At 53.3% G+C, this 27,303-nt stretch overlaps 3 protein-coding genes across 3 annotated transcripts in view; 1 reads left to right on the forward strand and 2 right to left on the reverse strand.

Annotated features, from left to right (window-relative positions):
- LOC118497666 (carcinoembryonic antigen-related cell adhesion molecule 21-like) overlaps positions 1–27,303 on the reverse strand; it is an 834,765-nt gene that overhangs the window by 45,152 nt on the left and 762,310 nt on the right. The gene's annotated exons all lie outside the window — the stretch shown is intronic.
- LOC118497667 (carcinoembryonic antigen-related cell adhesion molecule 1-like) overlaps positions 1–27,303 on the reverse strand; it is a 746,496-nt gene that overhangs the window by 39,957 nt on the left and 679,236 nt on the right. The window lies entirely within an intron of this gene.
- The window catches only part of LOC118497668 (carcinoembryonic antigen-related cell adhesion molecule 1-like), a 93,861-nt gene continuing 77,450 nt past the window's right edge, over positions 10,893–27,303 (forward strand). The window contains exons 1-6 of the mRNA XM_036012850.1: positions 10,893–11,054; positions 11,932–12,285; positions 17,749–18,027; positions 18,360–18,614; positions 20,526–20,646; positions 21,636–21,688. Of these exons, the coding sequence (XP_035868743.1) occupies positions 10,991–11,054; positions 11,932–12,285; positions 17,749–18,027; positions 18,360–18,614; positions 20,526–20,646; positions 21,636–21,688 (1,126 nt within the window). The 5' untranslated portion in view covers positions 10,893–10,990. The remainder of the gene's footprint in view (positions 11,055–11,931; positions 12,286–17,748; positions 18,028–18,359; positions 18,615–20,525; positions 20,647–21,635; positions 21,689–27,303) is intronic.

The raw sequence follows: 27,303 nt of genomic DNA on the forward strand, positions 1-27,303 counted from the left end.
GACCCTCCCATGTCCACCAGACAAGGATCTGCATAACGAGAACTCTTCCCTCATTGGCTGTTTTCCTGCTCATGGGAATTTGCTCTTCCCAGAAATTCACCTGAAACTCCAGGCCTGTTCTTCCCCGGGGCACACAGGGAAAGTCTTCTGTCTGAGTTAGCCCGACCCCCATCCCTGCTTCCTGGGAGAGAGGAGCTGTGGTGGGGACCCTACTGACAGGGAAGGATGAGAGTCCCAGGAGCCCCTGTCCAGCCAGGAAGGTGCTGGGCTGTCCTCACTCTGCCCCTGGAACTCAGGGACCTCGGACAGCTCCCAGCCTTTCTCCCTTTGCAAGTGCAGGTAGGGGCCCAGGAAACAGAATGTGGATCCAACTACTGTCCCCAAAATTATGAGCAAGGAAGGAGCCAGTGCGGTGGTGGACACCTGGTGAGAGTAACTTCTCAGCCCCTCCCCAGGGTCCTGAGCCCCCTGCCCCTGCAGCCCAGGCTCTGGGGGAAAAACCCACAGAACAGGTCAGCTCTTTAGAAAAGCCACCATCTGGGTCACTCACTCCCCTGACCTCCCACTCCCTGCTCCTTGTCACCCAAGTCCACACATTCTGCACCCTCACACCTATTTTAGTCCATCACCACCTGTTTCTTGGCACGGGGTGGCTCAGTTGGTTGGCGTCACCCCACAAAGGGAAAGGTCGTCAGTTCCGTTCTCAGTTGGGGCTCACACCCGGGGTGGCAGGGTCAGTCTCTGGTTGGGGTGTGTGCGAGAGACAACCGAGTAATGCTTCTCTCTCATGCCGGATTTTTGTTTCCTTCTCTTCTCCCTCCCTTTCCCTCTCTCTAAAAATAAATTAATTAAATTTTTTTAAGAATTTGTTCTTGCCCTCCTGAGTCGGCACACACATACTCACCTGAAATGCCCTCTCCCCCTTCTCCATGAACCTGCTTTTCCTTCTCCTTTGCAGCCCCTTCACTGGTCGTCCTGCCACAGGGTCCCCCAGCCCACACAGGGGACACTGTGGCCCCCTCTGAACTCCCACGTCCGACCCTTCCCCTTTGTGCTGTGACCCGTCCAGGAGCACTTTCCTGTGCTTGTGTCATGCGCCCTGTGGATCCCTGAGTCCCCGAGAGACAGGCAGAATGAGACCGCTGTGCTTCTGTGTGGCCCCATTGCTGCTCCACAGGCCCCGGCTCAGGAAAGCGGTTGTGCGTGTCAGACAGTGAACATGGGGAGGAGAGGGGGTAAATGGGGGACACGCTTCTGCTCCAGCAACTACTATGCACTGGCCAAGGGCGTGGAGAAATGCACATTTACATAAACTCGCTGTGTACTAGTGTGAGTTTTGACAAGGTAATGTGTGGGTTTCTCTCCTAAATGTTTGATTGTTTTAAAATAAAATTCATATAAACTGAATTTTTTTTTTTTTAGCCATTTTATGTCTGGGGCCAGGGGAATGTGGCCCATCTGGTTACCAGAGTTCCGTTCTGTGGGATAGACTCAGGGTAACAGGGTCCTGCACTGACGGTCACTGCAGGTAAAAAGGTCGCAGCCCATCCCTGCCCAGGGTTGCTGTCCACAGCACTAATCTGAACCCTGGTCAGTTCTCTGGCCCCAACACTACCTGAGGGTACAGGTCCCCTTGTGTCCACCAGAGGGCGATATGGGGACACACATGGTGTATGTCACACCCTTACACCCACCCATCCCGTCCCCCTCACACACATGCGTGTGTGCGAGCACGCATGCACACACACACACACGCACACACAAAGGGAACTGCTGGACTCACTGGCCCACAGATGTTCTCCAGTACCCTGATCATGAAGTGACTTTAGGTGGAGACCGACACCATCCTTGGACAAAACAATAGATGTGTCTTTGCCGGAACAGTGATCCTGCCCCAGGAGAAGTGACGTCCGTCTCCGTGTGCACCTCCTGGGAGAGCTGAGCTGAGGGACACGTGTCCTGTCTGCATGGGGTCGGGGGCAGTCTGCTCTACGTGCAGACACGGCAGAGCTCCTGCTCCTTGCTCTCTCCCCACAGGTGAACAGGCCCAGGGAGCCTCAGCACTTCCTCCCGGCTGGGCCACCATGGGCACCGGGACTCGGGTCCAGGCTGGACTCACTCTGACACGGACCCTTGTGTATCTCTGTTTCCAGAAGCCTGTGGGGCCTTTTTCCTACCAGGATCCCCTCCATCTGCCTCCTCCTTAGCTTGGGGGTACACAAGGGAGCTCTCCTCCTCTGCAAGGGGTCTCCTTCTTGTCCTCCTCCCTCATCCCCAGGTCCATGATGCTCTCCCGCTCACATGTAAACAGGGTGACTTTCCACTGGGCCTTGGACTGAGGCAGCCCCAGCCACCAGCACATCCCCAACCCCAGTTCAGGAAGCAGCTGACAGTGAGGGCCCCAAGGACACCCACGTCCTCCATCACCAACCTCTGTGCACTTCGACCCCTGTCACTTGGGCCAAGCTCCCTTCAGGTCCAGAGCTTCTGCACAAAGACCTCACACTTCCTGAAATGCACAGGACATTCTGAAGGGAAACAGACACACCTAGAGAGTGGACCCTCCAGGCTGGCCCTGCCAAGCTGACCAGAGAGCCATGTCCATGGGCAGCTCCTCACCTGGCCCACTCTCCTCAGCCACCCCAGGAGCACCTAGGACTCTGGGGTCTGTGGGCTGGGGTGCCTCAAGGACTTCACAGAGAAAGGTACCTTCCAGTCCTCCCCCATGCAGCTGACCAGGGCACTGCTAAGCCTTATGTCTGTCCCTGTTTCTCTGGCAGAACCAGGAGGCCTGTGCAGCAGAAAATAAACCACTGATTCAGGGAGGGAGGGAGGGATTCAGGGAGGTTGGCTTGATGGTGTAGGTTTATCGTTTTAGACCTGCCCACCTGCCTGGGAGAGTCCGGAGGGCGCACCCTTCACCATGACCAGGAGCTGTGAGTGTGTGCAGGAGCCCAGCACCTGGAAGAGCTGAGTGACGGCTGTTCTCTGTCAGGTCAGAAACTACACTGGGAACTGTGGCCACTGACCAGGGAAACCTGAATGCAGAGGGGGTACACGGGTCCTGACTTAGAAAGTTTAACATGTGCACTGTATATCCTGCACCTGCTGATCCAAATAAAAGCTGTTTTGGAGAAGGGTTGGGATTCTCCACTGGAGGGAATCACCACCCCCTTTCCCGCCGGAATACCAGGTTGTGCCCAGGATGACTTATTCTCATCTGCGGCTGGCCGAGAGAGCTCCTTGGGATGGAGCCTCCCACATCTGGAGCCTGAACAGGGACCCTGGATTCGGGCCCTGCATCAGCTGAGAGGCTACGGGCCATCATCGCAGAAGGCACATCTAGATAGACGGGGGTTGGTACCCTTCATGCCACACCAAAGGGACAGCAGCACCGATGCTTTTGGTTATGCCACTGCCGGTGTGTCTAAGATAAGGGGGAGGGGGTTTCTTCCAGAGCCATCTCTCTTGCGGCCCTTTTGCCTGCCATTTCATCTTCTCCCCTCCCTTTACTTCCAGACATAGTAGGAAGTCACCTTCAGTGCAAAAGCTACCCATCAGGACTTGAATGAGTGCTCTGTTCCCAGCCAGACTCTGAAGAAAAGAGATACTTCCTCCCTCTGGCCTGAGTCCTCAGGTGTTCCTATGTGCGTGGGGGCCTTGCGGAGGTGTCTGGGGTCAATCCCTAAGACATGTGGGGGCCTCATAGGGACCTCCAATCTCTGTAATTTAACTTTCAGCTCACCTGTGATGTGCAAAATAAGGATTGGTCACCCAGCACTCCGAGCCCTCCCAGCGGTTCTAGATGACTGAGGGAGGAACCGAGACACGTAGAGAGGCAGGGATGGCCAAGGGCTGACACCCTTGGGAGCCCTCCTCACCAGCAGGACACTACGACCCACCACATTTATCTCATTCCCCAGCAATTACCCAGAAGAGGTTTACAGAACTACTTAGGCAGAGTAAGGAGGAGAGAGGACAAAACCAAAAGCAAAACTACCCCAGCCACCAGGATGGGCTCAGGACTATCTAAGGAGCAGGAGATGGATTCTCCGTTGCTTCAGCAGCTTCTTAAGGCTGCAGGATGTCAGATCAAAGAACAGAATTTAATTACCTTATTACAGACAGTGAAGAGCTACTGTCCGTGGTTTCCAGATAAAGGGGCTTTAGATTTAGAAGTTGGGGAAAAGTAGGACAGAAATTGAAATTGTACCAGGAGAACAGGACCTCAATAGGACATCAGGAATTTATTAACCTGAACCAAGTTAGAACGGCTTTCCCCCACCCCTATTCATCTGTGCCATCTAGCAGAGATGGGAACAGGGCTGTTGAAGGAACAAAAAGTTGAAATATTATTGCCCTTGGCTCCCAGACAAGGGATCCTCAGACCTCCCGGTCTGGGAGGAGGCGGGGCAGAAACTAAAGTGGCACCAAGAGCATGGCGCAGACGTAGGCTCCTGATGCCTCCTCACCTGGAGCCTCGTCCACACTGCTCTCTGCCACTGCATACTGGGAAGCCAAGGGTTAAGGGCTTAAAGCCGATAGGAGAGGAGACACCAACTTAACCTCACTGAGGCGTCTCTCCCTGCTCACCAGCTGAGCTAAGTCTTGTCAATCAAACAATCCAAACTAGGCGGTCAACTCGAGTGGGTCTCTCACACCCTGTGTGGTTGTTTTGTTTTGCCACTCTGCACACACCTACAGGAGTGTTAGGACAGTTAACCCCAAAACTGGAAATCATTCAATGGCTTTTCCTCCTTCTCCAGCCACAGAGGAACTGTTGATTTACTAACCTGGGGAAGAGGGTATGCTTGTGTCACTTCTTCAGAAGGACCTTTGTGGCTCCTGGTGAAGAGGGTGAAGCCACATCATGGAAAAGGCTACCCCACTCCATGACCCACCTCCACTCCATGGACTCCCCCAATCCAGGGGGCTTAGCTGCCCTCAGCCATGCTCTCTCCCAAGTGAGAGCGTGGTGCTTCCTAGGAACTCTCACTGCTTGTATTGTTTCTGCTGTCATTATAGCTGCCTCTGCTGCAGCAGCTGCCACTGCTCTGGCTGAGTCCATCCAAACCATTCATGCTGCTGACGCCCTCCTCACCAATACAACCCAAGAGATGATCAACAGACACATATCGACCAGGAGGTCCTCGCCAGGCTCTCAGCCATAGAATCCACAGGAATATGTCTGGGAGAACAGCAGGATGCTCTTGTCACTCGCCAACAACTCACTTGTGATCCAGGCTCCTCTAAGTTGTGTGTCATGCCCCTGAAGTGGAACTCCAGTCAGCACTTGTGGGAGGAGGTCCAATCTCAAGGGACAAACCGATCAATACCAGCTTGAGCCATGTAAACAACTTCAGGACATTAAACAGTTCACTAACCTAAGGATATTTCAGGCCTTGCGTGACAATTTACAAGAGCTCAATCCAAAAGCTTGGTTTCAGGGCCTAAACTTACATGTCTGGGTCATGGGGGCTATGGGATGCCTCCTGATTGTTGTAGTCTTTTGTGCCTTGAGATTTATCTCTACAAATTGTTTTCTACAAATTGTATATGCAATGAGCAAGTAGCAGGTTTCATCGGACTTACCACCATGTCTGCTATAACAAACAAAAAGGGGGGAGATGTGGGGGACCACTTTGTGTGATATCAGAAACTGTAGCCCTGTGCAAGCAAGGCCTTGCCTGTAAGTCTCAACTGGAAAGATAGGAAGCAGCAGGCACAACCTGATACTAACACCAAGGATTCCCATGAGAAATACATTGTATCCTTTGAAGCCTGCTTTGCTTTGGTGTGCCCCTGTTGGTGTAAAACATATGTTTAAGTTCAAAGCATGAGGAGAGAACTCCTTATCTTAGTAAATACACCTTAACAACCATCTGGCACCAACATGTCTAACAGACCCTGACATGAAGCAGATCTCTGGGTTTCTTCAATTGTCATCTATAGATAATATCAGTTGTTTATAACTATAGTCTTTGGACATTGATTGATAAGCTATGCATGTATGCTGTATTCCCGTACACATTGCAATTCTAATAAAAGCTGTTTCAGAGAAGGGCTCAGGGCATACTCCATTACAGGGAATGACGATACTCCTTCCCCAATGGAACAACAGATTGTGTCCAGGATGACTGATTCTCATCTGTGGCAGCTGGGAACCCTCCACAGGGCAGGGCCTCCCACAGTTCCCCGCAGGGCACTGATCTGACCAAGGGTCTCACCTCACAGCACATGGAACACAGCAGTGGGCTCCTGCCCATGGAGCCCACTGGCCTCACCGTCCTCAAACAGCTGGCTTCACAGAAGAATGAAAAGGCCTTTTGGAAACTCAGTGACAGCACCAGCTAGGTGACTGTACCTTGCAGGGCTGGGGGAAGGTACTCCAGGAAGACATATATGCTCTGAATAGGTGACTCTGCTTCTCCCAGAGCCAGGAATCCCAGATCCAGGGATCAGGGGAAGGAATAGGAGAGACACCACTCATTCTTACCTCTAACAATTCACTAGCACATGCCCTGCCCCCTGTGCCCAAGACACCATGCTCTGCTGACCTAGAGGGATCAGTTCTGGTAAATGAGAGAGGATTCCACCAGAGACACAGCAGTGACTCCATGGACACATCAGGGCCCCTCACTCTCCAGCTCTCCAGACAGTGCAGCACCTCAGAGAGCCACAGTCCCAGCTCCCTCCTTCCTCCCTCACTGGAGTCAGGGCTCCCAGCAAATGACAGGCTGCTGAGCACAGAGATGGTGAGGGGGCAGCAACCACAAGGACAGCTGCCTGGATCGGGAACAGGGGAGGCGCTGGCTGAGGCTGCCCACAGAGTCCAAGGAAAAGGAGTGCAGGACAGAACCCCCAGGAAGGGCGAGGGGAAGGGGAGGCACACAAGCATCAGAGGTTCTGCCTGGGCCCTGGGTGGGACTGTGTGTGGGAGGCAGGCTCAGCACCAGGACTCACCCTCACAGCCCATGAGACACAGAGCTCCAACCACAGCCCAGGATCAATGTGGCCCTGCTCCTGACGGCTCAGCCACAGGCACAGGGCATGTGTGAGCCCAGGTCATGGTTAACAGCACAAGAAGCAGCTCCACTCACCCAATCAGGACCACAGAGAAGTGTGTGGTGCTGTGTGTCCCCAGAACCAGGGTCCCTGTCCTGGGCCCCAGGCCCTGGGAGTCGAGAGGGGACCATGACTCATACATCCTGTCCCCTCTGGTCCCCTGACACAGTCCTCCCACTCCTGACACCCCTGGTTCCTGCTCCTCCTTCTCCCCACACACCCACCACCCAGCACTCCAGCCACACACCACTCCACCCAGAGGCACCCTCAGTGTAGCCTGCTGGAGACAAACACAAATGGACACACGTTCCTGGAACTGTGAGCCTGGTAACATCTCTCTGAGGGAAGAAGCAGGGCCAACGTACTTACAGGAACAGAGACTCAGACTCACGGACCTGGAACATTAACATGATATGTTTGACCCCCATGAAATGTCGGTGAAATCCTGTCCAATAAACCTGGTGACTGCTACACTCCCCGATCTGTCCACCAGATGGCAGCAGAGACACTGCACAGCTGGGAGCCACCCCAGGGGGCTGCTGATGCCCTAGTCACCCCCAATCAGCAGCACCCACAGTGCAGCAGGGTCCGACCCTCACCAGCATCACTGTCTCCACAGTCCTCCTCACTCCCTATTCTCCCCACACAGGACTCCATCAGCTCCTCTACCCTGTCAGGCATCTGCCCAGCAAAGGCTGGTCCTCTGCAGGCAGCTGCTCTCAACACACCCTCCATGTCCTTACAGGGGTGAATGCTCACTCACGTGTAGGTCACACCCAAAAGGCCATTTTCTTACTGTGTTGGGCTCCCTGTGATCCCCAGACCACCTGAGACTCATGTGCGTGCTCCAGATGTACCAGACACTTGCCTTTCACAGTCAGTCTCTCAATAATTAACACTTTAGTTCCATGATTTCAGTGAGTAACAGTCTCTCTGTTACAAAGTAACCTCCATGAGCACAAGGCCCTCTATGTCCTCTCCTCTGTGCAGTTCCCAGGGCCCAACACAGGGCCTGACACGTCCCAGAAGCTCAGTAAATGCTCATTAAATGGATGAGGAAACCACACAGCAGACGCCTGTCACCCGGGTGACACCTGGGGTTAGAGCATGTTCCTTAGACACCAAGGCACTGGTGACAGCATGGGAAGAAGCCACCAACTGCCCACGGCTGTCACATTGACAGGCCTGCCCTCCTTGTAGAGTCACCATGGAGGACAGGGACCTCCTGACAGAGAGGGGCTGGAACCCCCTCATTCCCGGAAAACCACAGCCCTCCCCACCTCCACCCTGTAAGTGACATCTCCTGGGGAGGGGGCGGGGCAGCAGCCTGAGTACTTCTCTCCTCACAGAGACCTGACGGGCCCAAACTCTGGGCTTTCCACCCCAGTGAGTCACCACCAGGGAAGGGGGGAGTCCATCCTGACCACAGAAGAACCAGGAGTGACTTCCCCTCCACAGGGTCCCTGGTCCAGGGGGACACTCACCTGTGGTCCCCAGCAGACATCTCACCAGCCAGCCCATGGTGTCCTGGGGAACAAGGGGCACTCACCATGCATGATGGGACAGGAGGACCAGGATCTGCTGCTGCTTCTAATGCAGGGGGGCTGAGGGTCCCACAGGGCATCCCCACCCCCTTCCCAAGTCTCCATGTGGAGCTGCTCCAGCTCCTGGGCCTGTGGGGATCCCAGAGCAGATGACAGGCAGGGGCACTGATGACTTGTGGTGGGGACACACAGGGCCATCTGTGGACCAGCCCCCAGGCTTGAGCCCACCCCTGAAACACTAAGGAGACCCCTCACCTGGCCCTTCCTTTGAAACCTCAGGGACAAAGAGCTCCTCCTGAGACAACCCATGCCCCTGGGGGACAGTTCTCCTGACACAGGATCAGGACCCCTCTGAACAATGCCTGTCCTTTCACGGGACTCACTCTGCCCTGGGATGGACTTGGGAGGCCTGGGGGTCGCAGTGACAAGGACTTGGAGTGACTGGCCACTCAGCCTGATGGTCAGAGTCCACTTCTGCCCAGGGCACAGGGACAGCTCCCACCCTCTGGAGACTGGTCAGCATCCCTGGTGCAGCCCTGACACTAGACACAGGTCTCCTTTAGGCCCTCCAGGGGGCGACATTGAGACATGCAGAAAACACAGAGGAACCTCACACAAGAACCTGGCTTTGGCTAAGGAAGTAGAAAAAGAGCCTGATTTCCATACCACACACCTATCTGGGTCCCTCCCACCCACCTGCTCTGTCCCATCCCCACCTTCTGGGGTCTGGGAGCACCTGCTCTGCCAGAGGTCCCTGTGCTGCCACCCACTCCCTTCCTAGCACCACCTGTGGGCAAGGTTGGGTGGCCACAGGCAAGTCCCCAGGCAGAGGACACAGGCTGTCCCCATGGTCAGGGAGGACATGGACAGCCTCAGTCAACAGGCACAGAGAGAGACAGGTCTCGCTGCAATTGTCCCCTGAGGACCAGGGAGCCCACAGCCACCAGACTGCCCACCACCGTCTTTATTGCCAGGACACACAGGACACCTCTCCCTTCACACCTGGGAACTGCAGGTCCTTCTGAGACACCCAGTCCTGGGTCTCTGTCCTTAGAAGTAGAAACCTCGCTGGTGACAGCTGAAGACAGAGGGTGGGTCCCCTCACCAGTCATCACCCAGCCTGTCCCTGTCTCACCCCAGAGTCACCTCTGTGACCTTCCTGCTGGGAGGTTACCCACCTCCCCAGAGCATCTGAGAACCTGGGGAGACCCGGTGCCCAGCTGGGTTTAGTGTCACAGACAGAAACAATCCCCAGGTTTGAGGACACAGAGGCTCTCCTTGTGGTGCTGACAGACCCCAAACCAGGACACAGCAGAGACCAGCACTGGGGAGAGAGGGTTGTCCTCAGGGAAGGGTCTCCATCCACCTCCCTATTGGAGTGTGCTCCTGCACTCCTGTGATGTTTTTAATGAACAAGTTTAGATGTTTACAAGAAATGCCAAATGAAACCTTCCAAAGTATTTATTAACAATCACTGTATTCCCACTTCTGTGTTTTGTTCACTGCTATGTCCAGTTTCTTAAAAGGGTTCAAGAGACCAGTATAAGTTCATTAAATATTTGGTAAATGAAAAAAAGAAAGAAGGAAAGTGAGCTCCACAGGCCAGCAAGATCAGCCTCCCCTGAGAGCTTGTCAGATGCAGAGTCTCTGGCCCACGGCACCCCTGCAGAGCCAGGGTCTGCATTTGTAAAGGGACCTGTGGACCCTCCCAGCACACAGGGGAGGCGGAGGGGCTGTCCAACCCCCACATCACGGGGGTCTCAGTCTGACTGGGCCTCAACACTAGCTGAGAGGCTGGGAAGCAGGATTTCTGTGGAATCACAAGAGTATCACAATCTTGACCAAGTTCCACAGGTGATCCGATGAACAGCGGGGTGACTGCCTTTGACAAGAGTTCCTGATGTGGCCCCAGGGCTCCTGCTCTAAAAGAAAAAAGCCACAAGGGATGAAAAGAGGCCTGGGGGGGAAGCTAACATGCATCCAAGGTGCAGCTGTGGGGAATGCCCCTCCCGCTGTCCCAGGCTTGTGCTGGTCCACACAGGTCGTGCCTGTGTGCGCACAGGAGGGTTGGGGATGGAGGGGTGGATGATCGCTCAGAGAAAGGCTGAGAGGTCTCAGCAGGTCCCAGGGTCTGAAATCTAAACACGGAAACAAGGAAAAGAAGGAAACAGGGGAGGCGGGAATGGGGGAGGGAGAGGGAGCGACCCTGGCACAAACTCCGCCCCAACCCACGTGACTGGGGAGTGCTCCTGAACCCCAGCAGGCTCCTCACTGCTGGAGATAGAGGGCAGATCGCACACTTCGGGACAGTGGTGCCCCTGAGCACTTCTGGAATCCAAGCTCCTGTCACAGAGGGAGAAACAGAGCAGACAGCAGATGCCATGGAGTCCCTGTCAGCCCCTGCCCACAGAGGGCGTGTCCCCCTGCAGGGGCTCCTGCTGGCTGGTAAGGAGGGGTAATCTGTGAGGTAAACGGGAGGATGGGGACAGAGACTGGCTGGGTCCCCTGGGGAGGACAGGGGTCTGAGAGGGGACAGAGGGCTTCTGTTGAGACCTCAGGGGAGAGGACAGGGGAGCAGAGTAGGATGGGGGAGGGGCTCAGCAACAGGGAAATCTCATGATTTGAAGGTGGTGAGGGGAAGAAAACTTCAAATACATTTTAAAAGTTATTCATCACTGAGAAGTAATTTCTGAATACTTATGATAATAATGACAATTTGTGTCTGGGTGACACAAGAACAACTTAACCAGGGCACAACAGTTTTTTTAACCATAAGCCTCATAAATGGGTAAATACACCCCAAGAGGGACAGGACCTGGGATCACTCCCTCATTGCCCCACAGGTACCTGCAGCCTGTTGCAGACACTGGGGGTGCAACAGGGTCAGACAAGCCCCGGCCCCCGTGGAGCTCACACTCTATGGAGAGGAGACAGACAAGAAAAGATCTAGGTGTGAGGTCAGGTACCCCTGAGTGCCACAAAAGGAAAAGAGCCAGGGCAGGTCAGAAAGTGAAGACAGAGGGTCACTAAAGGAGGTGGTCAGTGAAGGTGTCCCCTTGAACGCCCCTGAGTGTCAGCAGGGGTCTGAGGGCAGTGAGGGGGTGAGCTGGGCAGTATCTGGAGAAAAGCATTTGAAACAGAGGAAACAACAAGTTGAGAGGTGCTGAAGTAATGGCAGCCATGCTGCTGACCTTGACCGTGGGAGACACACTCACACACACACTAAAGCTGAGATGAAGACACCTGCCCAGGACCCTGGGCCTCGTCTTTCCCTCCCAACACATAGACCCAAATACTGATGGATTTCTCTCTTCCCTCCTAGTCTCACTGTTAACCTTCTGGAGCCCGCCCAGCACTGCCCGACTCACTGTTGCATCAACCAATGCTGCTGAAGGGAAGGATGTGCTTCTCCTTGTTCTCAATCTGCCTGAGAGTCTTTTCAGCTATAACTGGTACAGAGGGAAAAGTGTGAACAGCAGCCGTAGAATTGGAACATTTATAACACAGACTCAAAAATTTACCCCCGGGCCTGCACACAGTGGTCGAGAGACAATATACCCCAATGGATCCCTGCTGTTCCAGAAGGTCACCCTGAACGACACAGGATACTACACCATAGTTGTCACAAAAAAGGATGGGCTGACTGAAGAAGCAACTGGACAGCTCCGCGTGTACCGTGAGTGATTGTTCCCTGACCTCTGAGTGTCGGGTGGGGTGAATTCTACTCACACACAGGACTGACAGCCCTGGACTCTGCCTCCATCTCCCTCTGCCTCAATCTCCCTCTGCCTCACATCCAGGCTCGGGTTGGATCTTTAGTGCAGGACACACATGGTGGGGACAGACTTCCTAAGATCAGAGTTCCCCTCCCGAATTCCAGCCCTGTACACATTCACCACAGAAAGAAGGACCAGTCTGATGGAAGTAACTCAGCAGAAAGAGACCAGACTGAGTCCAGGCCCTGCACCCTCTGCATGACCATGACCCTGAGAAAGACCCTGCAGGCTTAGTCAGGGCCTGACCTGAGGGTGCTCTTTGGGATCCTCACAGAGCTCAAAGGGGCAGTCCCTGCACAGAACCCTGTCCCAGGGCTCCTGACTCCAGGGACCCTGGAGAGCCTGGGTCAGGCTGGGTTTGGTCTGTGGGCAGGGCTGACTGAGAGCCACAATTTTCCAGAGGCCTCAGTCACAAGGACCTTAACCTGGCCACCAGCCAGGGCTCAGCTTCCACAGCCACCTCTGGTTACAAGTGGAGCCTGGTCCTTCTCCTGAGACTATGAGTGGAAAGTACCTGTGGACAAGGTCCCCAGGTCATTAGCTACCTGTCCTGAGGGACATAGGAGACTCCAGAGGAAGGTCAGCATCCCCAGGGAGCAACAGAGGAGATGATGCTCCCAGCCCCTCGTCCACCAGGGGTCAGAACAGAGAGTCCTCTGTCGGGGACACAAATGGTAACAGAGGCTGTTAGCTTGAGCAGCTCCTCTGTTCCAAGGGTTAGGTCAGGAAATTGGGAAACAAGTAAGATTCATCCATAGACAACCTGGCAAGTCTGAGACCACTCACCATCTACCCTGTTTTATTCAGGGGAGCTGACTTACAGGGGTGCACTCACACAGAGTCACACACACCAGGACTGTCCAGTCTGAGTCACACCAAGACCTGTCTGCAGTCACAGCCCATCCTCCCCTCCACTCCAAGGGCCTATCCCACATGTGTAGACCCTGACACCAGCTGTTCAGTTGGATCCTTTCTTCTTAGATGTGGCCAGCTCAGAGGGAGAGATTCTGGCCTTGGGAGTGAAAGGAAATGGAGAATTCATCTGTGTTCACTCCAGAACCAAAGAACCCACAGTAACAATCAGAGTCAGTGCTGGGAATGCCCAGGCCTCCCCCTCAGGTGGCCGATCCACACCTCCCTGCCCTGGATTGAAATCCCTTCTTTGCTTCCTCATGTGTTGGTGTCACTCCCACTGGATGTGAAGGAAAGGACTTTGTCTCTCACTCCTCACTCCACACCTGCAACCAGCTCAGGACCAACATGTAACAAACACCCAGTTGCTTCTGATGAAGAAGGAAAGAATTATGATGAATGAATGAATGAATGAGGATAATCACTATAGAAAATGGAACCTGGATAGAATCTGGGAGATTTCAGTCACACCTGTTCCCTGTTACTCCAGTGGCAGAAACCCAAGTTCCATCCCTCTGACCATCTGCTCCTGAAACCCCCTCAGGAGCCAAGTTTCAAGGTGACTCTGGAGCTGCTTGGCTATTAGGACTTTCCATGCTGCATTGGTCCTGCCCTGGGGCAGCCCTGGGCTCCTGGTCCCTGGAGTCTTTGAAGTCATCTGTTACACTCCCTGTGCACCATGGACATTTCAGGCTCTCTCTGCTCCTTCCATGTCCCTCATCTGCCTCCTCCTTCATTCCAGACCCACTGCCCTGCTCTGCTCTGCTTCCTCCACCCCTCAGGCTCCCCAGATTCTCCTGTTAACACCTGACCCAGCCCACCCTCCTGGGCAACAGGAAAGGACACAGAAGTCAGTCAGAGCAGCAGCTCCGGCTCCATCAGGAACCAGGTTCCCAGGTCACCAGGAGAAAGAGCCTCCACTGTGCACCCATCCAGGGCTCCCTCCCTCCCTCATGCCAAGAACAGGAACAGGCCACCTGACAGGGACATGTAGCCCATTGATCTACTCTCTGTGTGACTCTACCAGGGAGTCAAAGGCAGAAGGACAGGTCTCAGTCCCCAAAACCTCACAGGATCACTTCACCCCTGACTCGTGACTCACATCCATGTGGTGTGAAGCTCCCATTCCTCCCAGGGACCTGGAGACCTTCCCAAGGGGGGCTGGTGACTCTGCACCATCTGACTGGTTCACTGCCTGTGTCACACACGTGTGTCCTCATTATGGTACCTTTGTCATAGGGTGGGACCCTCTCAGACACTATCCTTTCTCTTAGGTGCAGCCCAGTTTGAATGAATTTCCTCAAACTCTAGTTTGGTTTCCTGAGTTAGAAAGAAAAGGAAGAGCACATGCCACAGCCTGTGTGTGGGTCCCTCCCCATTGGCCTGACTGCCCACAGACACTGGTAACCAAGTCCTGCTTCCTACATGTACCAACATAACATGTGTCTTTTCCACCTATTTTGTGTCATCCCTCCCTTTGTGCAACAGACACGCCTACACGTGCCCTCTGGTCACTTCTGTCCTCTTAGCAGGGCTCACAGTCTCTCTCCAGAGAGTCACTGATATTTTTAATAAATATTTTATTGTTGTTCCATTACAGATTTCCCAATTTTTCCCACTTTGCTCTCCTCCACCCTGCCTACCACATGCTCCCACAGTCAAGCCCCATTCTGATGTCCATGTCTGTGGGTCATTCATACATGTCCCTTGACTAGTCCCTTCCACATCTTTCCACCCTCATATCTCTCCCCCACTCTCCTCTGGTCACTGTCAGTCTGTTCCTTGTCTCTACGCTCTGGTTCTGTGTTGCTCATTTGTTTGCAATCATAGGAGAGATCATATGGTATTTGTCTTTTACTTCCTGACATATTTCACTTAGCATGATGCTCTCCAGTTCCACCCATGCTGTTGTGAATGGTAGGACTTCCTTCTTTCTTTCTACTGCATACTATTCCATTGCATAAATGTAACATAGTTTTTGGACCCACTTATTTGCTGAAGGGCTGTCTCCAGCACTTGGCTATTGTAAATAATGCTGCTATGAACATAGGGGTGCATAGGTTCTTTTGAATAGGTGTTTCAGGATTCTTAGGATATAATCCTAGCAGTGGAATCACTGGGTCAAAAGGCACACCCATTTTTAGTTTTCTGAGGAAATTCCATACTGTTTTCCACAGTGGCGGCACCAGTCTGCCTTCCCACCAACAGTGCCCTAGGGTTCCCTTTTCTCCACAACCTCTCCAACACTTGTTGTTTGTTGATTTGTTTATGATGACCATTCTGACCAGGGTGAGGTGGTATCTCATTGCAGTTTTGACTTGCATCTGTCTGATGGCTAGTGATGCTGAGCATCCTTTCATATGTCTCTGGGCCCTCTGCATGTCCTCCTTGGAGAAGTTTCTGTTCAGGTCTGTTGCCCATTTTTTAATTGGATTGTTTCTCTTGCTGGTGTGGAGTCATATGAGTTCTTTATATATTTTAGAGATCAAACCCTTGGGTAAGATATCATTTGCAAATATGTTTTCCCATATGGTTGGATCCTTTTTCACTTTAATAATGTATTCTTAACCCATGCAGAAGCTTTTAATTGATGTGGTCCCATTTGTCTATTTTTTCCTTTATTTCCCTTGCCCTAGGAGATATATTGGCGAAAATATTGCTGTATGGAATACCTGAAATTTTACTACCTGTGTTTTCCTCTGGGACATTATGGTTTCATGATTTATATTTAAGTCTTTTATTCATCTTGAGTTTAATTTTGTGTATGATCTAAGTTGGTGTTTGAGTTTCATTTTTTTTTTGCATGTAGCTGTCTAGATCTCCCAATACCATTTATTAAAGAGGATATTTTTACTCCATTTTATGCTCCTGCCCCTTTGTCAAATATTAATTGACCATAGAGACATGGGTTTATTTCTGGGCTCTCTATCCTTTCCATTGATCTGTGTCTGTTCTTATGCCAATACCAGACTGTTTTGATTACAATGGCCTTGTAGTATAGTATCATATCAGGAATTGTGATTCCTCCTATTTTGTTATCTCTCAAGATTGCTGAGGCTATTTGGGGTCATTTTAGGTTCCATATAAATTTTTGAAATATTTCTTTTCTATCTGTGAAATATGCTATTGGTACTTTAATAGGGATTGCATTGAATCTATAAATTACTTTAGGTAGTATGGACATTTTAATTATCATTCTAATTATGTGATTTCTTCCCATTTCTGAGCATGGTACATGCTTCCATCTGTCTTATTAATTTCTTTCTCCAGTGTTCTGTAGTTCTCCAAGTATAGGTCTTTTACCTCCTTGGTTATGTTTATTCCTAGATACTTTATTTTTCTTGTTGCTATAGAGGAGTCACTGATTTCAAACCCACTGTAGCATCTTCCTTTAGTCACAGTGTGTCCTGGTTGGACTCAGAACTTGGTCTGTGACCTTCAACGTTCTCTTGACAGAGAGATTCCCCCAGAGACTGGTCTTAGGTGTTTGGGGCATGAATAATGATTTTCACATGGTCTTTCACAATTTAACTCAAAGTTCTATCTCTAATGCCAAACACAAATGGTCCATGAGGGCCATATTTCAGTGAGTTCAGGCTGCCCCACATCCCACAAGTCCCCCTTCTGTAGTTGCCTCAGTGTTTGAAGAAGGGTCCATGTCTACGGCAGTGGAAGACAAGACACTAAAGACTGAGGGCAGAGAGCCTGGTTCCACTGCCAAAGCCAGCCAGCGCCCGTGTCCCTCACTGTATTCCAAATCACTCCTGAACTCTGCTCAACCCTTTCTGGGGTCACTGTCTCATGTCAGTCACCAGTAAAACAGTCACCAGGCCTGGGCACACTGCCCACCTCATGGCCCTGCAGCCTCAGTCCTGAACTGATCCCCAGACTTGCTTCTGGGCTCCCTGTGTATTGTTTCTGCTCAACCACCCAGTCCCAGGCCACACTGCCCAGTCTCATCAAGGTATAAGGACTATGGGAGGCTCTTCATGACTCATGTCTAGGATAGCCTTGGAATATGAGGCTACCATGGAAACACATCTTGACCCAGCAATGTACGTCTGTGCAGCCTGAAGGGACTCAGCACCTACACATTCCATATAAGATCTCAAGGTTGGTCAGGCAGTCAGCTGGTCAGTGAAGAACCAGGACAAGTGCCCAGTGGTCTCTTGACTACCAGGCCTATATCTTCCCATGATCAAACACTGATACTCTAATTGACTTCTGAGAGAATCTGTACTTTCTCCAGACACAGAGCTGGAGGCCTAATGTTCTCAGAGTTCTCATATCAGATCCTTATACACTTGTTTGTCTTGAGATACACAGACCTGCCTTATTCTCTTAAGGACTCAAGTTAGCTGAGTGGTAAGAGGTGCCAACTCTGATTGAAGATGCCTTTGAAAAAGTCAAAGGTACCACCCAGGGCAATGTTCTCTCTGTTACCTGCACAGCGGAGTTACCCAGACCCAGCATCAAAAGCAACAACTCCAACCCCGAGGAGCACAAGGACCCTGTCCTGTTAACGTGTGAACCTCATACTCAGGATACAACCTACCTGTGGCTGATCAACAGTCAGAGCCTCCAGGACAGCGCCTGGCTGGAGCTGTCCAAGGACAACAGGACTCTCACTTTGCTCCGTGTCACGAGGACTGACAAAGGACCCTATGAGTGTGAAACCCGGAACCCAGTGAGTGCTGGCCGCAGTGACCCCTTCACGCTGAATGTTCTCTGTGAGTAACTTCTGCCCCTGTGCAGTCCAGGCTGCCACCCAAATCCACATGTCAGAGGCCAGGCTACATCGCTCTCAGTCCAAGGACACAGACCCTCACCCTGGACACTCATGTTGGCCATGACTCCCTGTCCCAGGAAAATCCAGGTGGGCCTCAGGTTTAGGACAAACTGGTTGCCTCAGACTCAGCTCAGGGAACACAGGGGTTGTGGATGGGACCTTTCACAACAAGGCTGGGGCCCAGCTCAGAGGGACACTGAGGCCCTTACACAAGCCAGGAGCTTCCCCTTCCCTCTGATGACATCATGTGTTGCTTTGCTCTGTTTGCTCCAGATGGCCCAGACACCCCCTTCATTTCCCCCTCGGACTCCCATTACCCACCAGGGGAAAACCTCAACCTCTCCTGCCACGCGGCCTCTAACCCACCTGCACAGTATTCTTGGCTTATCAATGGGAGACCCCAGCAACCCACACAGGAGCTCTCTATCCCCAGCATCACTGCGAGTGACAGTGGATCCTATACCTGCATCGCCCATAACTCTGTCACTGGCTATAACAGGACCACAGTCAGGACCATCACAGTGTCTGGTGAGTGCCTCCTGGACCATCAGCAGCGAGCTCTGGGGTGGAGGTTGGTCTGGTGTTCAGAAAAGAGCCTGGATGTTGTCTCCATCCTGTGGCCATGGACACAGCAAATCACAAATCCTTCCCCTGAACCCTCCCCCACGTCTTTGTAGTCTGTCTCCTCCCCTTGCTCTTCTGATTTCTCATGGCAGAGCTCTGGTCCACCCTTGGGAATGAGGAAGGGGATTCTCTCAGCCCCAGAAAAGTCCCACATGGTGGAGTGGGCTCCATGTGTTGCCAAAGACCAAGTTGCTTCTTCTGTCACTAACACATTCCTTCTGTCACTTCCTTTTCTGTGACCCACTCCATGTGCTCCAGGAAACATATGAGGCTTTGAGTGAAGCTCACCTCTTGCTCCCCAAACAAAAGGGTGAATTCCCCCCACAAAAAGGGTGAGGAGAACAGTCCCCTGCTCCCTGCTCTGCTCCAGGCTCACCTGGTGCCTGACTATGTTGCCTCTAGTGCAGGGACAGGTCTCATGGAAGAGGTGCACAGGTGGTCTGTTCTCAATCTGGCCAAACTGAGCCACCCACCTACACCAGAGCCTCCCTCAGGCCAGGCTGCTGGAGACAGGCATAGTGTAGATGCCTCTGCCTGTGTCCTGGCTCTGAGGTCACCAGATATATAACACTGTGTGACACTAGCATGTGTAATGTTTGCAAGGAGAGCAGTGAGCAATGGTGCTTACCTAGCAGATGGGTAGATTCCTCCATGAAGTCCCTTCATGGGGCAGAAGGAGCAGCGCCACAAACTGTAGTTTACAGAGAAGGCTCACTCCCAAAGTTTGTTAAACTGTGACTGCTTCTCTCTAGAGGTTTCTCTTCTCTGTGATATTCACTCCACAGGCCAGGAAGTGAGAGTCCTATTCCCACTGAGAAATCCATTGGGTTAGAATAATTGAGGCCCTAAGGTCATGCAGACTGGCTGGTCTGCTCTCATTGTCTTATAAATTATTTAACAAACAGGAAAAACCATCCCTTCTGGGCCTCAGTTTCCTCCTCTGGAAACTGGAATGAAACAACTAGACCACAGAAATGTTGTAAATATGTTTATTATGACATTTATGACATTAGAGTCCTTAGACAGAGTAACTGACATTTAGGGCTCCGTCAGTGCTGCCAAATACTGATATTATTTGTATGAATGTTGTTGTCATCAGCTGTAAGTCAAGACTTGCTGAAAATGTTGTTTATCACTCACCAGTTCTGTGACTCCATTGGTTTTTAAGCACCTCCCATCCCAGATTCTGCCTGAGCTCCTTGGGGGTGACACCCACCCCTTGTGGGGGTGGAAGGATCAGAGGATGGACAGGGATTCCCACCCTTTCTGGGCCACTGAACACAGTCGGTGCATCCTCACCACGAATCAGCAGAGTGGACGGGTCAAGGCCTGCCCTCTGAGACAGTCATCAGGGCTGGAGAAGAGGAAACAGAGGGAAGAGACACAGGGTGAGAGGGGAGAGGAGTCAGAAGGACAGTGGACAGGACGAGGGAGTGTCAGTGTGAGAGCATGTGCACAGTTAGAGCTGATGGAAGGTTCCAGAGTGTGAAATGACAGGATGCAACTGTGGGCAGGGGTCAAGTGAGGCCTTGACCTTCCCACGAAGTCAGACCATCAGGGAGGTTCCTGTCCTGGGTCCTCAGTCTCTTCCCTGGTCACTGCCTCTCCAACTCCATCTGCCTGTGGGCCCAGGTCCACCATGGTTTCTTAAGGCCTTTTCTCACAAAGACAGTGGGATGACAACACTCAGAAACCACACACAGAGACGGGGACATTTCCTTCCTCCCTAAGCAGGACTCCCCACTAGAAGGCCCCCTATGGTTTCCCCTGAGTGGACTTGGGCCTCAACCCTCCCTTCTTCCCTTCTCCTTTCAGCAGAAAATGACTACTCAGGATACTCTGCAGGGACCATCGCTGGCATCGTGATTGGGGTCTTCACCCTGGTGGCTCTGGGGACCTCCCTGGGGTGTTTCCTGTACCACAGGAGGACTGGGAGGTACAATGGCATTTCCTTCACCAGAATCCTGCCCCCACCAGAGGCTGACCCCATCAACCCCAGGCCAGGAGGATGGAGGCCCCTCCCTGATGCTGGGCTGGCTCTCTGTGGCCTCCTCACTTCCCCATGGACATTCCTAACTCACTCCCTCCAGCTCCTCCTGCACCAGCTGCTGACCAGGGTCATTTCCTCAACAGCTTCCTGATCTATAAATGAGTCACAACTAAGAAACTGTCCCCTCAGGATGGTCCCAGTTCACTCCTCACACCTGCACGGGGTTGGCAGGGAGTAAGTGCTCAGTGAGGCACCTGCTGCTGTTTCTCTAAATCTGCCCACCCTGTGAGGGGGATCTGCAGCCCCAGGATCTAAAGGGCATCCTGGCCAAGGTCACACAGCTGAGGGTGGCAGGGTCTGCACAGGCTGGGTGGGTTCAGGTGCCCCCATGTGGCTGGTTTGGGAGCCACAACCCTGATGTCTGAGACAGGAGACCTGGGCCTGGACAGGACAGCAGACCCTGTGCTGTGGTTTTGGCCTCCAGTGCAGGCTGATGGAGACAGAGGACAGGCCTCTGTCACAGTTCAGCTCTTGGGCCTGAAGGGTGGGTCTCTCCCCAGCAGGTACCACATCCATCCAGAGGCAGCAGACACCAGGCCCCCAGTATCCTGCACAAGCTGCTGGCCCTGCTTCCCTCTGTGGCCTTGACCTTCCCACAAAGTTTGACCCTCGGGGTGGTTCCTGTCCTGGGTCCCCACTCCCCTCCTCAGTAACTGCCTGTCGAACCCGACCTGCCTATGGGTCCTTCCCCTGTGGGCTCAGCTCAGCCATGGGTTCTTTAGGCCATGCCTCAGTTTCCCTCTCCTGGGCCCTCCCCTTCCTAAACATTGGAGAGAGGTCCCCACCCTCTGATGGAAAGGGAGACCCTCCTAGTCCCCCACTGTGACACCACAGCTCCCCCTGTTCCCCTCACAAGTATGTCTGACCTCTCCTAGGGCCAGTGACCCACAAGGCCTCACAGAGCACCGACCCCCAGCATCCACCCCTGGTGAGTGTCTGCTCAGCCTGGGAGAGGCTGGGCCCCTGACCTGCCCAACAGTGTCCACTCCTGCTGTCCCTGTTGGGCCCTGACCCTTCCCTGGGCTTCAAGGCAGAGCTCTCAATAACCCCTCAGCACAGGGGACCCCGATTGCCCGTCACCCCTGACCTGTAGGACTTTGTCATGTGTAACCACCTCCCTCACTGACCTGAAAATGGACTGAGAGCCTGTCTCTGGGAGATGCTCTGTCACCCCTGGTTGTCTGGAGCTAAAGGAACCAGCCTCTCCCAAAGACAGGCGAAGCTTCCTCACCCCAGGGTGCTAACTCTTGTGTCTGCCACCAGGCCAGGGTCCCTCTGGAGCCTCCACTTCCCCGGTGAGTCTGTCCCCTCCCTGTTTCTCCACCCAGGCCCCCGGCTGTGCAGGCTCAGGACAGGGGCACCATCCAAACTCTCCATGCAGCACAGACCCCATCCCCAGAGCAGCCAGCACAAGGCCTGCCCCACCATAGCCGGGAGGGAACACCCACGTCAAGGGCAGACCCCAACCCAGACCTGAGTCTGCCCTGGTCCCCTGGGGCAGCCTGAGGGGAACCCTGGGGTCCAGCATGGGGCAGAGCAGGCACTGAGAGCACCAGCCAGGGTTCCCAGGTTAACAAGGGCAAGGGGACTACAGTGTGGACTGAAACTGGGGTGCAGGGTGACAGGTAGGTGTGAGGACAGCTGCTCAGGAGGCAGAGCTGTCACTCTGTGCAGAAATGGCCTCCCGCCCTGTCCCCTGATGCCCTCTCTCTGCCCCCTGCACAGGGCCCCCTCCCCAGCCCCAGGACAGCCAGCCCCATCTACGAGGTGAGTGTGGGTGACGAACATTCTGTCCTGCAGGTCACAGGGGCCCAGGACCTGTCCCCAGCCCAAGCCTGGCTGGGCTCCATGTTCGGGAAATGGCAGCATAATGTGCAAACCGAGGGTGGGGAGAGGGAGGTGCCCGGGGACAGGCACCCCCAGCACAGGCAGGCCCCAGCACACCTGGGAAACGCTGCACTTGTTCTGAGGAGGCTGCAGGGCTCAGGGGCCTCTCCTTCCCTCACAGGACTTGCTGCACCCGAGCACAGACGTGTACTGCCGCATCAGCCCCAGAGCTGACGGGGCCTCCTAGTTCCTCCTGGTCCTGTTCCTCCAGGGCTGTGGGAGGGACAGCCTGAGACCCAGACTCTGGGGGGTCTGCAACTGCATCCTGAGCCAGAGAATCAGCCCTGAGCCAGGAGGATATTCAGGGACCTGGGCCCAAGGTTAAGGTCCCTCCCAATTACTGACAACCCAGACGAGCCACTCTGACCCTGAAGAACCAGAGTAAAGGCTCCCATCTTCCAGAAAGTGACTGGGCCACGGAGGCACTGAGGACCACTTGTGTCATCCAAATTAAGGGGACCTTCCTCTCTTTTGCTCTTTTTCTACCCAGGTATACTTTTTAAAAAAGATTTTATCCATTCATTCTTAGAGAGAGAGGTAAGGGAGGGAGCAAGAGAGGGAGGGAACATCGATGTGTGAGAGAAACAAGGATCTGATGCCTCTCACCCACACCAAACCAGGGACCTGGCCTCCAACACAGACCTGTGCCTTGACCAGGAATTGACCCAGTAACCTTCTGGTTTGTAGGACGATGCCCATCCCATTGAGCCGCACCAGTCAGGGCTGAAAGGGAACTTCTTTAGCAAAAGTTCACCTAAAACTCTTGGTCCTTTTGCTGCAGGGTCACACAAGGGAAGGAATTCCCCAGGCTGCTGTCTCTGTTTCCTGGGAGAGAGGAGACACTGTGGGTGTGGAGGTGGGGGGCGGTGCTAAGGGAAAAGCAGAGCCCTGATTGGGTCACTTGGTTGGTTGTAGCCTCTCCCTGTTGTGCCAGGTTTACTGGGTCCCTCTCTGGTGCAGGACATGCAGGAATCAAACCAGTGAGTGCATGTGTGGGCAAAACAACAAACCAATGTTCCTCTCTCTCTTATTTCCTATCTCTCACTCCTCATAAACACACACACACACACACACATCAGTAAATAAAAAATAAAAATAAAGCAACTGCAGAATTAAGAGGAGTTGAACCAGCCAGGAGTCCCGGGCTGTCTTTAAACGGGACCAGGGACCAGGCCATGGACACCCCCCAGGTTTGTCCCTTTGTACAGGTGCCCTGTGTCTCAGGGTCACCCAACAGGGGTCATCTCGTGTTCTCACAAAGATGAGCAAGGATCCTCCTGTGAGGTCATTGCCTACACCCACAGTTAGGCCATATTCCTGAGTGGAGCCCCTTCTGAGTGTCCAAGTGCCCTGTGCCCCTCCTCCATCCTCCCCTGGACCCGGGTGGCCTCCACAAACAAAGTTCCATATCCCCAAATCCAGGATCCAGGGAGCTGGGCTCTGTCCATGACTTTGTGCTTTGACCCAAAGGCTAGTCCTCAGGTCATCTTAATACCTGGGGGACACAGACAGAAGCTGTCCGAGTAACCAAGGTGGGGAGGACCCAGGACTCCTGCCCTGAGCAGCCCCTCCTTGGCATGTCCATGACTTCAGCCCCCACTTCCCATCAGTCCCCTCTCTCCTACTGCACCTGGATCTCACTGTCTCAGCGTCCTTTCCACAATTGGGCATCCAGGTGTTCCACCAACAAACGCTCACCCAGGCTCCCATGGAGACAGGACCAAGTGTCTCCTCCTGCTCCTGGCCCAGCTCCTCCCACACTCACCTCACCTGCAGCCCCCTCTGCACATCTGGGCCTGCAGCTCTCAGTCCTTCCCTGAGGGCCCTGTATGGGTGCTGTTCCCATGTAGGTCCACTTGGGTCAGGGTGCCCACATTCACCCAAGCAAAGCTGGTCCAATACTGAGGCTCAGGAAGACATTCCTGTTGCCAGAGCATCATCTGTCATGAGATGAGACACAGTAACAAACCGTCACAGGTTCACATCACAACAGAGCTCTGACCCCCTCCCTGTCCCAATGCACACGAGGTTAGACAATGCACTTGGGTTAGACAAGGTGACGCCTCTTGCAGGTTTCCTGCAGCTGCTGCAGCCAATCACCACACACTTAGCTGAGTCACACAGCACAGATGCCGGCGTGGACATGGCTCATTCCTTCTGGAGGGTCTCCCTGGTGTCCTCGCCTCTTCAAGTGCTTAGAGGCACCTGTATCCTCTGGCTTGTGGCCCCGCCTCCATCTTCAGAGCCTGCAGTGCAGCATCTTGAAGCCCCTGCACTCTGCTGCCCCCACCACACCTCCTCCTGGGTCTCTGCCTCTCCTGCCCCCTCTGTCCCTTATAAGGACAGGACCCTTGTGATCATAATGGGCCTAGTGATGAACCACCTTAAATTCCCAATCACATGATCTCTCATCTGTAAGTTTCCTGTCTCAGGCAACATATTCTCACATCCTGGGGATGAGGATGTGGACTTTAGGGGCCCCTGTTCTGTCTACTACCCCTCTCCAGACTGAGTCCATCATCTTCCTCCACCATGAACTGCCAGTGGGCAGCCTGGACTTGGTCCTGCTGACCCTGAGATCAGTCCCTGCAGTGACATCCACAACACCCTCCGCCCACAAGGGAGGGAGACACAGGCCCTTCCACAGGCCCAGCAGCCCCCTCCACCTCCTCCTGTTAGTAAAGCTCCTTGTGAACAATGAAAACAAAGCAGACACAGCTCCCAGCTCCCAGTACACAAGCCCTAGTTGCTGGTCATCAGCACCATTGACGGGGACTCGGGACCCTGCTGCCTGAAGCTGCAGCAGGTGGACGCCATCAGAAGGGACTGTGGGAAAGCCACTTCTTCCTATTCCACAGGAGAAAGACACAACCAGGGGGATGTTATCACTGGGAAAGCCTGATTCTGCTCCAGTTTAAGAATCGTGACCCCATTGCACGTGGCTGGACATTAGTTGTTGGTACTGCCCACACACTGCCGACTGCTGCACCCAGGGGTGATCTCTCAGAGGCTGGCTGTGCTCTGGCGTCAGAATCTCCCTGCCCCTGAGGGTCAGGCCACTGTCTTGCCTACAACACAGAAAGGATGTTCCCAGAAGAGTCTTCATATGCTCCCTCCACACTAGGTGCTGCCCTTCTCTCTCCCTCATGATTATCATTGACTAGTCCCTCCTGTAGCTGCTGACTAAGTTGGCTCAAGGCCAGGACACAGCAGAGGCCAATACCAGGGTGAGTGAGAAACAGTCTCTCAGGAAATGGGTCCCCATCAACCTTGTCAATGAAAGTGGGCAAACAGGAAGGAGGGGACAGGAGGAGCAGGACTGAGTGGAGGTAAAAGGGAGGGTGCTGGGCACCGACTGCCCTCCAGTTTACTGGCCAGTGGGTGCTCCTGCCCATAGAGGATCTACACACAGGGAGGAGGGACATCAGCTCTAACCCATCTAAACAGTGGGACCCCTGAGCATTTCTGGAATCCTAGCTCCTGTCACAGAGGGAGGGACACAGTAGGCAGCAGACACCATGGAGTCCCCCTCAGCCCCTGCCTGCAAAGGGCATTTCCCCGGCAGGGGCTCCTGCTGGCAAGTAAGCAGGGGCAATCCCTGGGGGTGGACAGGAGGATGGGGACAGAGACTAGGTCCTCTGGGGAGGACAGCACTCTGAGAGGGGACAGAGGGCTCCAGTTTGGACCTGGGAGAAGAGGACAGGGGAGCAGAGTAGGATAGGGGAGGGGCTCAGCAACAGGGAAATCTCATGATCTGAAAGTGTGAGGGGCAGGAAATCCTTGATTACAGAAAGTTTTACAAATTCTTCATCACTGAGCAATAATTTCTGAAAACAGTTGATACAAATAATAATTTATATCAGTGTGATACCAGAAAAACTTATCCAGAGACAGGAAACTTTTTTATACCACCAACCTCAGAAATAAGCAGATACACCCCAGGAGGGACATTCGGGACCTGGGATCACTCTCCCTCATCCCTCCACAGGTGCCTGCAGCCTGTCAGACACTGCGGGTGCAGCAGGGTCAGACAAGCCCCTGCCTCCATGGAGCTCACCTTCTGTGGGGAGGAGACAAACAAGGAAAGATCTGGATGTCATGTTGGGTACCCACAAGTGCCATCAAAGCTAAAGTACCAGCACAGGTCAGAAAGTGAAGACACAGGGTCGCCAGAGAAACTAGTCAAGAGAAAAGTTTCCCAAAGCCGCCTCTGAGTGTCAGCAGGGGTCTGAGGGCAGTGAGGGGCCAGCCAGGCAGACACCTGGGAAGAGCATTTGAAACAGGAAATAGTTTCAGAGGTGCTGAAGTAATGGTGGCAGTGCTGCTGACCTTGACCATGGGAGACACACTCACACACACACTCACACAGAAAAAGGCTGAGATGAAAAGATTTGCTCAGAACCCAAATCCTCACCTTTCAATCCCAACACATAGATCCAAATATTGATCATTTTCTCCTTCCCTCCTACTCTCACTGTTAACCTTCTACAACCTGCCGCCACTGCCTAACTCATGATTGAGTCAGAGTCGCCCAATGCTGCCAAGGGGAGGGTGTGCTTCTCCTTGTCCACGGTAGGCCTGAGAATCTTACAAGCTATGACTTGTACAGGAGGAAAGTGTGCATGAAAACCATTCTGTTTTGTCATGTGTAATAGA

This window comes from Phyllostomus discolor, chromosome 12 (genome assembly GCF_004126475.2).
Source record: "Phyllostomus discolor isolate MPI-MPIP mPhyDis1 chromosome 12, mPhyDis1.pri.v3, whole genome shotgun sequence".
Lineage (NCBI taxonomy): Eukaryota > Metazoa > Chordata > Mammalia > Chiroptera > Phyllostomidae > Phyllostomus > Phyllostomus discolor.